The 13,866-nt window shown below is 49.0% G+C and overlaps 3 protein-coding genes across 3 annotated transcripts, besides 1 other annotated feature; 1 reads left to right on the top strand and 2 right to left on the bottom strand.

Moving 5' to 3' along the window:
• Positions 1 to 2,530: 2,530 nt before the first annotated feature.
• NFIA_058250 (SLM1 family PH domain-containing protein) lies at positions 2,531 to 5,239 on the bottom strand (the record flags this gene model as incomplete). The annotated part of the gene is made up of 4 exons (XM_001258371.1): positions 2,531 to 3,716; positions 3,766 to 4,103; positions 4,154 to 4,641; positions 4,699 to 5,239. 4 exons carry the CDS (start codon positions 5,237 to 5,239, stop codon positions 2,531 to 2,533), a joined length of 2,553 nt encoding a protein of 850 aa, XP_001258372.1.
• Positions 5,240 to 5,418: 179 nt separating this feature from the next.
• Positions 5,419 to 5,445: a microsatellite.
• Positions 5,446 to 8,014: 2,569 nt separating this feature from the next.
• NFIA_058240 (Tim17/Tim22/Tim23/Pmp24 family protein) lies at positions 8,015 to 8,794 on the bottom strand (the record flags this gene model as incomplete). The annotated part of the gene is made up of 4 exons (XM_001258370.1): positions 8,015 to 8,109; positions 8,176 to 8,370; positions 8,429 to 8,548; positions 8,611 to 8,794. 4 exons carry the CDS (start codon positions 8,792 to 8,794, stop codon positions 8,015 to 8,017), a joined length of 594 nt encoding a protein of 197 aa, XP_001258371.1.
• A 65-nt stretch (positions 8,795 to 8,859) lies between these two features.
• NFIA_058230 (ubiquitin-specific protease UBP2) lies at positions 8,860 to 13,659 on the top strand (the record flags this gene model as incomplete). The annotated part of the gene is made up of 11 exons (XM_001258369.1): positions 8,860 to 8,948; positions 9,242 to 10,145; positions 10,201 to 10,408; positions 10,459 to 10,504; positions 10,558 to 10,952; positions 11,008 to 11,096; positions 11,147 to 11,684; positions 11,746 to 12,403; positions 12,462 to 12,882; positions 12,932 to 13,103; positions 13,166 to 13,659. 11 exons carry the CDS (start codon positions 8,860 to 8,862, stop codon positions 13,657 to 13,659), a joined length of 4,014 nt encoding a protein of 1,337 aa, XP_001258370.1.
• Between the last annotated feature and the right edge of the window lie 207 nt (positions 13,660 to 13,866).

The raw sequence follows: 13,866 nt of genomic DNA, 5'->3' as shown, positions 1-13,866 counted from the left end.
GTCGGATCCTTTGATAAAGCTCACCAGTATTTTTCATTATGTGAAAACCATGCTCTGGTGAGACGACACTGTTCAAGCCAAGCACGGTCTGCAGGCCATTCACAGCTTCCCAGATTCCGAACCACCCAGAAAACAGCCTGATACTTGTCTTCAGACAAATCGTATTTTGTAATCAAAGTCGGACACATGGGACAGGCTTTTGAGACCACCTTCCCGGGGACAAGAGGCAGGATATCCTGATGAGGTTTTGAAGAAGTCAAAGCCTGGTACATTTGAAGAAGATCATCTGTGGCTTGTTCCCTGGGGATGAGAGGTAGGAGATCCTGGTGAGGACAAGCAAAGGTAGGCTCAGCTGTGAGATGAGCATCGGAGAAAGAGAAGCTTATAGTGTGCCGAGCTGCTACACATAAGTGGCCAGTTGGTTCCTTGATGAATAAAACCAGAGCAACTCGCACAATGTAGCCAGTCCTAGTACTAAATACACAGCCGTGGCTGAGGCTGGGTTGTCCTCTATCGTCGAAGTCATACTCAAATGGGCCATATTTGGTTTTGGCTGGCTTTGCGGGTGATTTGAGGATCTTAACAAGCTGTCTCGACCTCGAATCGTCAGAGAAATACAGGGATATAGGTCAGCTATACCAGCATAGTATGCGCAGGATCTCTCCAGAGCTGCTTGTCTCAGTAGTGAATATCTTGTGAATTCTTTCTGTGGATGGAGTTTCAGATACTGTGTACAGTAGGTCCAGCAGCAATTCTTGAGTCGAAGGAGTTAGTTTCGGGGCACATCCTTACTGTTCAAGCATAGTGTTGGGTTCCTAATACGCAGGAGTCGTGGGAATTCAAAGATTTTTGTGCTTCGCTATCATCCCGAATAGGCCGAAGAGCTCTTTACAGCTGAGAGATAGACAGACTTGATCGACTAGTGAGAGGTGTTGGTAGATCTTCTGTAAGATGCGCTCATCTAGACAGAGTATGCTGGAGTATTTTGGGACTTTCTTCCAAGAGATATGAAATAGCCTGATGAGTATCTTTCGACATCGCGACATCTTTCGAGTCTTCAACACGAGAGATGATGAACGTGAGGCAGGAGACAGGGTTTTGCGAAGTAAAAACGAGTAGACCGAGAGAGGCAATCTGGTCTACCTATGGATATTTTGTAGTATCGAGAACGAAAAGACTCCAGGGCTGCCGTCTGCGTTTAAGAATCGTGACTTCGTGACGTACTGATTGCAAGTCCTGATGCCTCTTTTCTCTGGTAAACACACAAAATGATGCTTAGTTCCTTAGATCAATCAAACATGGATGTTGTTTAGACCTGCACCCTGTCTTTCCTCCTTCTAGGGCCCAAAATCCACCCGAATGGAATGATATGTGGACATCACTCAAGAAATACCATAATGTCCACTTTCCGTGCCGCAACAAGGACCTTCAGAGGATCTTCCCCTAAGTAATCGCAGTGCCTATATCTATTACCTTCAAACTAAGCCCAAGATTTAGAAAAGGCATTCCTGATCCATCGCCTCTTGATACAGTTAATATTGTTCTTGATTAAAACAGCATGTCCTTTTTGGATGATGCCTTTCTGCAGTTGCTGACGGCGTCCGTAGTACTCGGGGCTAGGCTTTTTATTCCCTCTATGTGGTAGAAGAGTCTTACACCATGTAGTTTCCCCAGTAGTGAAGACGGCCGAAGAATTCCATCATCAGCAAAGAGACAATCAGTTCTCGAAGAAAATTAGGTGATATGATATTTGGTAAGGAATATGAATGGCCAAAAAAATGAATGATCGATGCAGGGTTCGACTGCGATTTTATTGTAAAGCAGGTGCCGTAACCACTGGGCGAATCGATCCATTTGATTGAGGTTGTGGCAATATCTGAGTTAGTTGACATTTGGAAGCTAGTATGCCACGGCCATGATAAAGCCTGATATCGGAGGCATAGTCGTTGTATTGTGTATAAGGTACTACTACTTAACCAGATCTGGTTTGTGCTCGAGAACTCTGCATGCTGCTCTTGGGCTAGCCGTTCGTAGCGTGTGGTGCGGTAGTAATCTCTGGGGACTTATCTACGGTAAGACTGAGGGTCTGATATCCATATGCTTCAGAGACGTGACGTGTATTTCAGGAAATATAAGAATATAATACAAGGAAGCGAACCATCAGAGTCAATGACGCATGGCATAGGAAATGACAAAGGAAACAACAAAGGAAATGCATCGCACTGCATGGGGATTCAGAGTCAAATCAAGCGCGCACGCCCGAGCAGACAAGCAATCCAGATCCCCAGCTCCACAGCCGTATCCAACCCATCCATTCATTCGGAAAAAGAAAACGCCAAGCACCCCAATTGTAAAGTATACCAGTTCACACCGTCGGCCTTGGTGAGATTGTCACCAAAGGAAAACCGAGGAGACTTTCAGCTAGTGACGCTGGTGATAACCCGTTGAAGAGGTATATAACGTACAGAGAAGAAGGGGGAAAAAAAAAAAACGCAGTTGAAAATGAAGTGTTTGCGTCAATCGGATGCTTTCACGCAGGTATATGATTTGCGGGTGGGTAGTGGCCTGGAATCTGTAGCTCAAGCGCAGACACACTTGGTTTAGATCGCCTTGCATCACCTTCGGACTTCGTTATATAGGAGCCGTAGGCTCCTTCCGAAGTAACTTCAGACAACGGCGTTGCTGCAGGGCTGCTCATGTTGGATGGGGCTCGCTCATTTTTTAGGCTCTCACGGAGCTGGTGGCCGACACCATTACCTTCGATCATGGAAGTTTCATGATCCCCGTCAATCGAGGTTGGGACGGTATTGTGCGTGCGATCGGTGATGTTCGTCGTGGTCGGGGCAGTGGATCCGCTCTCGCGCCTGTTTCTCTGCCGATTCAGTGAAGGGTCGCGGGAACTCGTAGAGCCCATCCCGGCGAACAGCATGGGATGTACGTCGCTCGATCTGTCGGAACCCAGATTGTCTCTTTGGTTGCCCAGAGCGTTAACCTGTTCCTGTTGCTTCTGACGAGCGACAATGTCAGCTGGTCCCATCCAACCGGCATGATATCTTTCATTTCGCTCTGGGTTTGAGAGCCCGTAGTTCCCATCGTGTTCTCCGACCGCGTTTCGAGTTTGGCTACCATCCCCTCCCGAGATAGAACGATTCCCATCCGCAAAAGAAACTCCGTCGGGTAGGGACCCTGCAGCGGCAAACAGGTCGTGCCCGCCGGAACTCTCACCGCTGGATGGAGACAGTGGGGCTTGCAGGTGGCGATCAATCTGCACGTCACTCGGGAAACGGCCACCAGGCTCGCGAGGCGCAGACGTCGGCCGCTCCTGGTTTAACACGACCGCCTCCGCTGCATACGGTGTGCGATCGGCCTCGTCTTCATCCAGATCAATGCTGGTCCGAGCACTCGCGCCACTCACAGTGCGGACGTGTCGCCTAACGTATGCATTACGTGCTTCGCCAGTCTTTGAGATCAAGCTTTCGATGTCTTCGTACCACGCCATCATGGTCTCGTGTGATTCCGCGCGGAAAACCCACGAGTGACCACGATGCATGGGACCGGTTTGTCGCCCTTTGAGCATGAACTTGTGCGACGTCGAGTCCGGCTGCGAGTGTGATCCTAATTTTTGCTCCGGTAGGTACAGTGACATCACTGGTGTCTGCCATGCTACCCGATCGGCAGACTTGAACTCGTGTAGATGAGTTGGTGACAAGACATACCTATTATCTAATCAGAAAGTTGGCAGACATTGACAATGAGAATACTTACCAGCCGGGTGTATAGCTCTTCAGATACTTGCTCTTTCGCTCCAGCATGCCGGATCGAACTTCAGCCGCAGCCGGATGATCCTTGCCAGGGTAGGTGATGTTCTCCACGTTCCGGAGAGAAACGCGGGGATCGACGAGTTCGTCGGTATTGGCGATGAAGTGGTTCCATTCGTGATCATGAGGCATGGATATGGGTCCAGTCCGGAGCTTCTCCACGGTGTCATAGGCCTCATCGGCTTCTCGCTTGAGGATACTGGCATACGCATTGTACGCCTTTTGTATCTCACTGACGACAATCGATTCAAGTTCGCGACCGGAGTTTTCCAGGTTTAGGAATGCCTACGGCGGGTCAGTGATTGGAGCCTGTAGGAAGCTTCCGAAAGACTCACACGGTGGAGGTAATTTTCCTCCTCAATCTGCTTCTCAATCTGTCTGTCGACGCCCAAACGAATAATGAACGGGTCTCCTTTGCCTGATGTAGCAGACGGGTCGGTATCGACCAGACCTAGCGCTTCGTGCAGTTGGCGAACCGTCTTGCGCGTGTTCTCGACTTCTTTGTCGACGGAGTTCCGGAAATCACCTTGAAGGCTCTTGATTTCTTTGGTCTTCTTTTGCAGGTCGTTGCGAAGGCCCATGAGCTGGTTAACGACTTCGCTCTCCACCTCGGCAGCCTTATTCGCTTCTAGGTAGCCTTGACGGTGAAAATCGCGCAAAATGTCGGTTGCATCGGCGAGGCCACCAGATTTGAGAAATGTCGGAGGGAGCGAAGCGTTATTTACTACATTCGACGCCGACAGGTAGAGCTTAGACCGGGTTTCGTAGGACTTCTGGACTTCCTTGAAAAAGACGATGAGGTCTTTCAAGACCTTGCGCCAAGCTACTATGCATTAGGAAATTATTGATAATGGAGATAGATGCTCCGAAGGATACGTACCTTGAAAGCGTTGCGCCATGACCTCAGTCGGGTTCCCGTTCGTCGGGATCGGGACATAAAAAGCACTGTGCTGATCATCCGCGCCATCGACGCCATACTTTTCCTTATCACCCAACACCAGACTCCTCACACTGCCTGCGCGTAGGCTCCGGCGACTTCCGCTGCGACGCATACTGCCTTTCTTGCTGAGCGACGATTTCTTCTTCAAAGTAGTGGATCGTGTTGGAGTCGCTGAACGGGAATGTGACATCTGCGACGCGGAACGTTGTACACCAGAAGTTGACGGTCCATCGAGCACGACAGAACCACGCTGACTAGCCGCGTCAAACTCCTCATGAAAGCGAGGATTGTGAACGTTTGGAGGAGGGTCGACAACAGCACCGTGAGCGTAGTTGTAGCCGGAATTGCTGGCCACAAAGGAGTTGGGTCTGGAGCCGGAGCGCAGGCTGTAGCCTCGATTTAAGAGAACGGATTCGGTTGGTGGTGACAGCGGACGATATGCATCCTGCACAGGTGTATGCGCCCGAGCGGTCATTGCCATGGCTGGAAGGAGGGGTTGTTCCGCAGCGATGATGACGCTACCCAGGATAGTCGGGCGGTGCAATTCCTGTAGTGAGATAAGGGAGCTCCAATCAATGCGTTGTCGGGTTGTCCAGGAATGTTGGAAATTGAACGGGAGTCCGCAGTAATAAGGAGAACGGGAGGAGCGAAAGGAATGGTAAAAGAATCATAAAAGAATCATAAAAGGAGTCGGATCTAAGCACACGATCTGGATATGAATCAGGGTAGTCGAGTTCGGTTACCAGGCGAACGGCAGTGTCGATGGTCTGGAGCGAACTGTTTTGCGGGGGCTTGAATCAGAAACCAGACTGCCAAAGAAAAGCGCGCCCTTTTCGCGATGGCGATGATCGGCTCAGATTGGGAGCATGTAGATAGATTAGTCCTGAGATGGCTTAGGGAGTAACTAATATAGGGATTCCTTTAGATGGTTCAAGTATGAGCCCCACAGCTCTAGGGAGGAACTATCGAAGATGGGAATCTGTCCACGCAGGGGAGTTATGAGAAAGAAATTAAGGAGAGGATCTGGAAGCCGAACGGATACAAAATAGTAATTAATTAAAACCAAGAGATCTGTGATTATAATCCTGAGATCGACCAGGGAGCTTAGAAAGAAGTAGTCGAGATGATCATGAGGGGGTGATGGAACAGTTAAACTGCTGGACGGTTCCGGATGACGTCTACGCTCGACAAGGACAATGGAATGCGACGTTATGACGACCCAGAAGAGGGCTGTCGGGCTCTCACAGAATGGAATTCCCGGGCCAGTGGAAAATCGAAGAATAGAAGAGCAGAAGCATCAACAATAGTCATGAAACTTTGACTTTCTCAAGGATGTGGGCAGGGAAAAAGAGATCGCTACGGCATATCTACGGAGTATACAATTGGATTGAGGTACGGGTACAGAGTATGGAGTACTTCGACTGTTGTCTTGCTGGACAAACTACAGACCTCCTTTTTCTGAACAAGAGAAAGATATGCAATTCTAATAAGGTGAGGCATTACTGTACTATTAATAAACAATAAAATGAATATCATTTAAATGATGTTGCCTATTCCTCTCCTAATTGATAATAATTAATCCAATAATCCGGAGATAATGATGATCATGAAACAGTACACACAGCCTTGGTAGCAAAGTACCAAAGTACGAACTCCAAATGCCCCCTTTTGATGACTGAAGCGTGGCTTGTGAAAATGGCTTGGACGTCATTAAAGTGGCTGTGAACTGCTTACTTACTTTTCCAGCTGATCTGGACAGCAACGGCCACTAAAAAGCTCGGAATTATGCTGCGATACACACAGTGGGTACAAGTCATTGTTGTAATGAGCCAGAGTACTCCATACCCTCCTCTAGCGCTTGCGCAAGGTGTTCTTCACAGCTTCGATGGGTTCCCCCTTTTCAAGTGGCGACCTGTAATACGCAAGTCGTAATTTAGGAGACAAAAGCAAAAAAGAAAAAGGGTAGGGAAAAAAGGAGACGGCCCGCTGGAAGATCGGAACCTTTGCATTCCCCATCTATCCGTAGTGAACTCACCCAAACTGTCATTTCTTCGACGTCATGCACGGTTCATCGTCTGTGATGCGCATCAGTGTATACTTGCCCGGCATCTGGAGCTCTAACCTGAGTACCTCTGTTTTTGTCTACAGAGTACCACTGGCTACTACCAACCTTGAGTCTGCGCAGGCATCAACATAATCTGCTTGGATTAAATCATACCTTGGCTCGTATATATCAGGTACCAAGAACGTGCCTTGTCCGACCACTCGCAGAGGTCAATTCCCCTCTTTCGAACCATGATTCTTGATACTCAGATGATGCATGAATCATACGGAGGAGCTCTCCATGATTATTCAGTCCCGGACATGTTCGGATCAATCTGATGAACCCAATTTTGTGCACCTACGAAGATACTTCGGTTGGTAGATAGTACTGTAAAGTATGCTATTAAGAGTATGCCTGGTTTTATGATCCAGCAGGTATTATTTCGACAGCACTGCTGTCAAGCATACCAATCTCTCTCTTGCTTTCATACAGCATAAAAAGTTGTCCTAAGGAGTACATTATGTCATGCTGAGGGCAAGGGGTACATAGTTATGAATAAGGTGATATCATATTCGCCCCCCGCATGGATTATCATGCACACCTTAAGTTAATCTTGACCTGCAAGCAAGTGTCTCCTGTCTCCCATCAAGTAATTATTTTCCTTTCTGCTATCTAGTCATAATCTTCACTCTTGAAAGTTATAGTGGTATAGCATTTCATAGGCGGGCTGTATCATGATCTGTCACCATTATCACCTCTCCCACCACTGAGATGGTTTAAGTTTGTCCATAACATATGTCAAGCGCACGCCCATAAAGAATATTGTTGTTAGACGACTGACCATTCAAAGTAATTCTACTTCTGCTATTGTAACTATTGTCTCATGATCGACCGTTCGAGGTAGGTCGCTCAATGGCTGCAATAAGCTGCATCCATTGATAATCGTTGGCCAATTGGCCGAGGAGACGTAAACTGTTGCATGCCATCGTCAAATCTCTTCTTATGACGCTATCCGCTCGATGTTTGTTGACGAGAGCTTAAACTAGGAAGAAGAGCGCCCTCAACAATGATGAAGAAGGAAAGAAAGATATCATTGCGTGGAGCATGCCGGATTTGCTAGCTCAAAGGCATCCGACAGGAAACGATAATTTACACAAAAGAGACTGAAGACTGGCACAATTGGATTTGCAACGGACATCGATTCTAATCACATTATGATGCGGGTGCGGCGGATGTGGGAACCTCAATGCCGTATGTCTCCTTAAGTCTTTCTGCGCGTCTCTCTGCGTATCCGGGGCCGTAGATACCTATGGCAAATGATTTAGTAAAGCCGCCATATCTGTGATGTCCTGAGAGTTTAGATATTAACACACCTCGTCCCTCACCCAACTCGGCAAATGTCTGCTCCGCTGGAGTCCTGTACGCCTTTCTGATCTGTGTACGGCGATCAAATTCATCTAGATCGCTTTGTGCCTTTTTACCCCACAGGGTTCCGCCAGTGAACTCGAAGGCGCCCATGGCCGTTGCCAGAGCAGCCCCGTAACCCAGAAGGGCGGGGAATGTCCGAGCTAATGCCAAAAAATCAGCAATTGCCGTATGTGCGTATTTCCAGAAAATAAAACAGACCTCGAAGACCCAGAATAGCTCCGGAGAAGAAACCGCCGAGGGCTACGTTGTAGTGGTCGTCCTTCTCCCGCAGGTTGGCCGAGGCGTTCTTCACAAACTCGTAGGTACCACCCATTGCGGCTAGAGAGCAACTGTCAGAAAGATTCCGCAGACCAAATGATCTATTGGATGTGCATCCGTACCGAAAACACCGATTGTCCCGCCGCTTCGCACGAAGACACCCCAGGGTCCAACGTTCTTCCTAGTGAGGGTGTTCTGGACGGCCGACGCGAAAAGACCCACTGCACCGGTAAGCATGGTGGTCTTCATCGCCGCCGAGATCGTATCCTTCGGATGGTAGTGGTGATGCTCATCTTGCGAGGCCATGGTGGCGGCTTATGGCAGGAATTGTCTGCTGGATTGCCGTGGACAGGTCGTTCGGTCAATCGAGGATGTTGAATTTGGGATGTCCGGTTCTGCCGCTCGCGACCGCTTTCCCTAGAGTGGAGCTCCATGTGAGGTCAATGAGCGCAAATGACCGGTAAGTAGCCATTTATTTACTTTATTTTGAAACCTGCTCTCTCAGATATTGTCAGTCGCTATCACGTTTCTGATGATATTTCTCTGTACTGAAATATCTTGTGCTGATCGAAAGCGCCTTCGTCCTCAACCTTGCCGCTTGTTTTGCCTACAGAGGTGTCCCCGCTATCCTGCCTGCTATCTTGCGACAAGGGACAACTGTTCTGCAGCAGTTACGACCAGTCCTTTTGCCAAATATTTTCGCGATCCTTGATATATATTGTATGGGAACTGGGCTATTGAAAAACGTCCAAGCTTTGGGCCTGGTGTTGCAGGAAACGTGAGCTCTGAAGGGCATACCCATGTCGTCTCCATCAAGGTCCGGTATGCAACTTTCTTGAAGATACCCATCACCTTTTTGAATAATGTGCATTTTGCTAACACCCACGTTTCTGACCGTCTAGGCAAGACTGCCCCACGGCTCGTCCAAGATCTCTACGATTATGATCCCGCCAATCCTCCAGGCACAGGCCGCAACCTTCTCTCACAAGTCCCTCCAGTCTTCCCTGAAGGTCATGAAGGTTCACTCGACTTCATCTCGCCGTCAGCATGTCACCATCAGTATATGACGAAATCGAACCAGAGCTTCCTACCCCAAGCGGAGCAGAAACGGAGCACCGGAAATCCCTCCAAAGTGTCAGCGGTATGCTGGAAGTGTCGATATCATCTTCAACTTGTCGTTAGCTCGACTCCCGGCATTGGTCAATCCAGTCAAGGGTTCGCGGATCACCTGCATCATCTGGTCTATAAATCTGGAAGGCAGAAAGGAGGCGCTTCGCCAGCGGAGATATCGCCTAAGGGTCAGACTGTGGAAACATTTCAATATGAGTGTTCATATCTCACATGTCCTGTGACGGTGTCTGTGCGAATCGCATCGCCAATTCTTGCTGACGAATGGGTGCGGCTGCTGGTAGACCCTGATCTGCTGCGGCAGCGGGCAGACGAGGCTATTGCGACGCATCCTGAGCGTTTGGAAGGTGTTGGTCGACCGTCGCCTATTACGGTTCTTGAGAATCTTCGCGCTTACATATCCAATGCCCTTCACAACAGTCAGCATAGCAAGTCTATATCTGCGATAAACAAAAGATTCATGACTTGTTTCGGCGTCGAAGGAAGGCCGTGCAAAGACCTGTTGGAATTCCTTGGTTTTTCCGTGAAGGTCTGTATCGATTACCTCACTCCGGGTGATAGGTGCATTTCTAATTTTTGCACAGAATGAGGGATTTTGGGAGCCTCCCAAGCCAAATCCTTGGGCGGAGTATCCTTATCAGGATCAACTGAAGATATTTCTCGACGACGTTGTACATGAACTCTCCGCACTTATAGAGCAGCGACCGTTGGCAGAGAGGAAGGGTCATCAGGTGCAGAATACCGAAACCCCGGCGTTAAGTGATATCCTCTATGCAGTGGATGCTCTAGATTGTGAGTATTGACTTGCAAATTCCGGAAATGCGCTGCTAACATATTTCCAGATCCCAAAGCTCTGAGGGCGAATGAGTTCCAAATGGCGCCTGCACCGTATGGTCACAGCAATCGAGTCTCATTCGCAGAGTGGCTGACCGAATATCTAGTTACTACGAAGATTTGGGTGTCGTGGAGGACATGTCGGCATCGTCAGTTGTGGAAGCCTTCAATAGGCAAGTTTCCATTGATCCAGCAAGGTCACCGCTTTACCTACAGTGTCTCAAGTCTATTGGAAACTTGAGGGGTGGCGATGATGCACAGACCATAGAAACGGCGGTTCAATTAGCCTACGCTGAGGGTCGATACACTCACGAGGATATTGTGGATGCTTACAGGTACTTCGGACTTGATCACAATGACCCTCGCCTCACCGACGAAAGCATAATTGGGAAGTTCTACGCTTTTATGAGTTCTACTACACAGGAAAATGAATCGCGCATTCGGCTCTGGAGAATCGGGGATAGCAGAAGAAGTGAGCGTATTAAGTCCGCGGCGGAAGACAGTGAGTGATCCCCTCTCTAATTTCCGCTACATCACTGTACTAATAGTTGAACAAGGGGTCACCAATGTTGAGCAGGCCCAGGTCTTCCTCGGCGTCGATAGCACAACAAGCGACGAGTTCGTTCTGACCATGTATACCACGAAGGTAAAGGGCTAGTCGGTTTTGCAATAGGCCTGGATGCTGATTGTGTTCAGGTTAATGACAACCCGGCGACTAGGGACATTGCAAGACGTGCTGTCGAGCTCATTGCGGAAGCTCGAAAGTCGGCTGTCTTGAGGCATTTTCTCAAGACCGGCGAAATGACAACCGGGGAAATGGATGTTGCCGACGCCTATCGCTTGCTCCAGATTCCTGATCGCACCGTGGACGATGCAGCGATAATGGCAGCTTACACAATTTGTGTTGATGAAGCTCCTGGACAAGCCGAGCGATACTATCAAGCCTTGAGCATCATCGCCAAGGACAAGAATAGCTCTCTACTCAGCAGTATGATCGCTGGGCCGGGCGCCGAATCTGGCCGTGACTTGTCCGAGTGGCCCGTCGGACTGCAGAACATTGGCAATACCTGCTATCTCAATAGCTTACTACAATTTTATTTCTCCATTCGCCCGTTCCGGGAGATGGTCCTGGACTTTGAGAGTTTCAGGATGGAGCTTGATGACGAGAGTTTGAGCAAGAAACGCGTTGGTTCCCGCGAAGTCCTTAAAAAAGAGGTTGAGCGGTCTCAGACGTGTAGGTGTTGTCCAGTTGTATGTGCGATGTCCGAGCGACTGACTAATCCCTTAATTCGCAGTCCTGAGAGAACTACGGACGCTGTTTCAACACATGATCACTTCACCAAATTCCTTTGTGACTCCTCGTCCGGAGTTAGCACGTTTGACGCTAATAAGCCCGTCCAATGAAGCAGCAATTCGGCGCCGGTCGACGATATCTATGACCAGACCTGGCGGACTGGGAGAGATCAATGGCATGCCTATCATGGGTCCCCTCGGCCCGCCTCTGCCAACGGCAGATCAAACCCATAGTCCAACAGATGCCGAGTCAGAAAGGCCCAAACGTAAAACAACAAGCGACGTGGATAGCGAAGCGACCCTTGTCTCGGAGACTACCAAGCCAGATACGTCGTTGGGTCCCAGTGAGGACAAGGAAAACGAAGCGCCCCCCGCGGATGCCATGTTGACAGATATCCCAGTATCCCAAGATATTGAGAGCAATCTTTCTCCCAAAGATGAGATGCCGGCTATCACTTTCGGGCCACCGAACCAGCCCCCTCCAGTACCTCCGCGACCAACAATACAAGTTGATCCACAAAAGCAGCTTCTGGAGGAGGTAGAAATCGGTGCTCAGCAGGATGTCACCGAAGTGATCAACAATGTCCTTTTCCAGAGCCAATGCGCAATCAAGCCGATCGCATTCGCCCAGGATGGTGAACAACTTGACCAAGTGAAAGAGTAGGTTCTAATGACGCTTAGATTCGCTGAACGTACGGCGCTAACATATGATTGATAGCCTATTCTATGGACGGACCAAGTCATATATTCTCGCGGAAGCAGGAGTTCGGTCCAAGGAGGAATGGTGGTGTGATATCAAGGTCGACGTCGCGACGGGACCTCGTGATATTTATTCAGCGATCGATGGCGCATTTGATGCCCAAAAAGTCAATGTCGATGATACCGTCGTGGAGCAATTCGGTGCCATTAGCAAGCTACCTCCGGTCCTTCAGATCCAAGTGCAACGAGTACAATTTGACCCAATCAAGAAGAGCTCTTTTAAGTCCACGCATCACCTTGAACTCAAGGAAACGATCTACCTTGATCGTTATATGGACACGCAGCATCCTGAGATCATGAATCGACGACGGCAGTGCTGGGAATGGAAGAATACGCTGAAGACACTTGAAGATCGCCGTGCCGAGCTGCTACGCCAAACCGTAAGGGATGACATGTATCAGTGTTGTGTTAAAATCTAATTGATTTTAGGAAACTGACGGCCTCGACATGGCAACCCTGTTCGATAGCGCTAGAGCGGTTATTGAAGATCTGGATCAACTAAAGGCGGATCCTGAAGCTGCTGACGATGCGCTCGACATCAACCCACAGCTTCCATCTGAGCTAGCCCAACTCTCTCAGATTGCAAAATCCGAATTGAACTGTGAGCATTTCTTTGTTGTTTGAGGCGCTCGCAGCATCTTTAGCTGACCCTTTTCGTTCTAGATGTCGAACAAGAGATTAAAGACACACAAACCATGATCTCCAGCCAGTTCGTTGACTTCAAGCATCTGGCCTATCGGCTATATGCGGTCTTTGTGCACCATGGGTCTGTCGAGTTTGGTCATTATTATATCTATATTTTTGATTTCAGGAAGAATGTCTGGCGCAAGTACAACGACACTGAAGTCAACGAGGTGACCAACACGGACGAGATTTTCGAGAACCAAGAACGCCAGAACCCTCCTACCCCATACTTTCTGGTTTACGTCAACGATGGTCTCAAGGATCGCTTGGCCGATCCTGTTTGCAGGCAGATTTTTGAAGATCCTGCACCCAGTGAGACTATCCCTTCGACAGAAGCCATTGTTCATATGGAAGGGGTTGCTGCGACGACTTTGACACCTCAACAGGACCTGGACATGGAACCTCCTGCCTACGATGAGGCTCTGGCTGATACTCAAAATTCAGGTACGAAAGCTGTCCTCGATGTAAAGTGAGCACCTGTCGGTGCGACGGGTCGCGAGTCTCGTGCTCCGACATGGTCGGCGGAAAACGAGGCTGATAAGCGTGGTGTGGATTAGTAGGAACAGAGAAAATCTCTCCGACACTTTCCACGACCGCGAATCCACTTAAGCGCAAGAACGAAGGCGACACAAGTCGTGCGTGATGGCGTACTCTATGCAGGGGTTGTCTGTCTCGGCCGA

This window comes from Aspergillus fischeri, genomic scaffold (assembly GCF_000149645.3).
Source record: "Aspergillus fischeri NRRL 181 1099437636266 genomic scaffold, whole genome shotgun sequence".
NCBI classification, from domain to species: Eukaryota; Fungi; Ascomycota; class Eurotiomycetes; order Eurotiales; family Aspergillaceae; genus Aspergillus; species Aspergillus fischeri.
The sequence above is the reverse complement of the archived record's forward strand: the minus strand, read 5'-3'. Positions and strand labels throughout refer to the sequence as shown.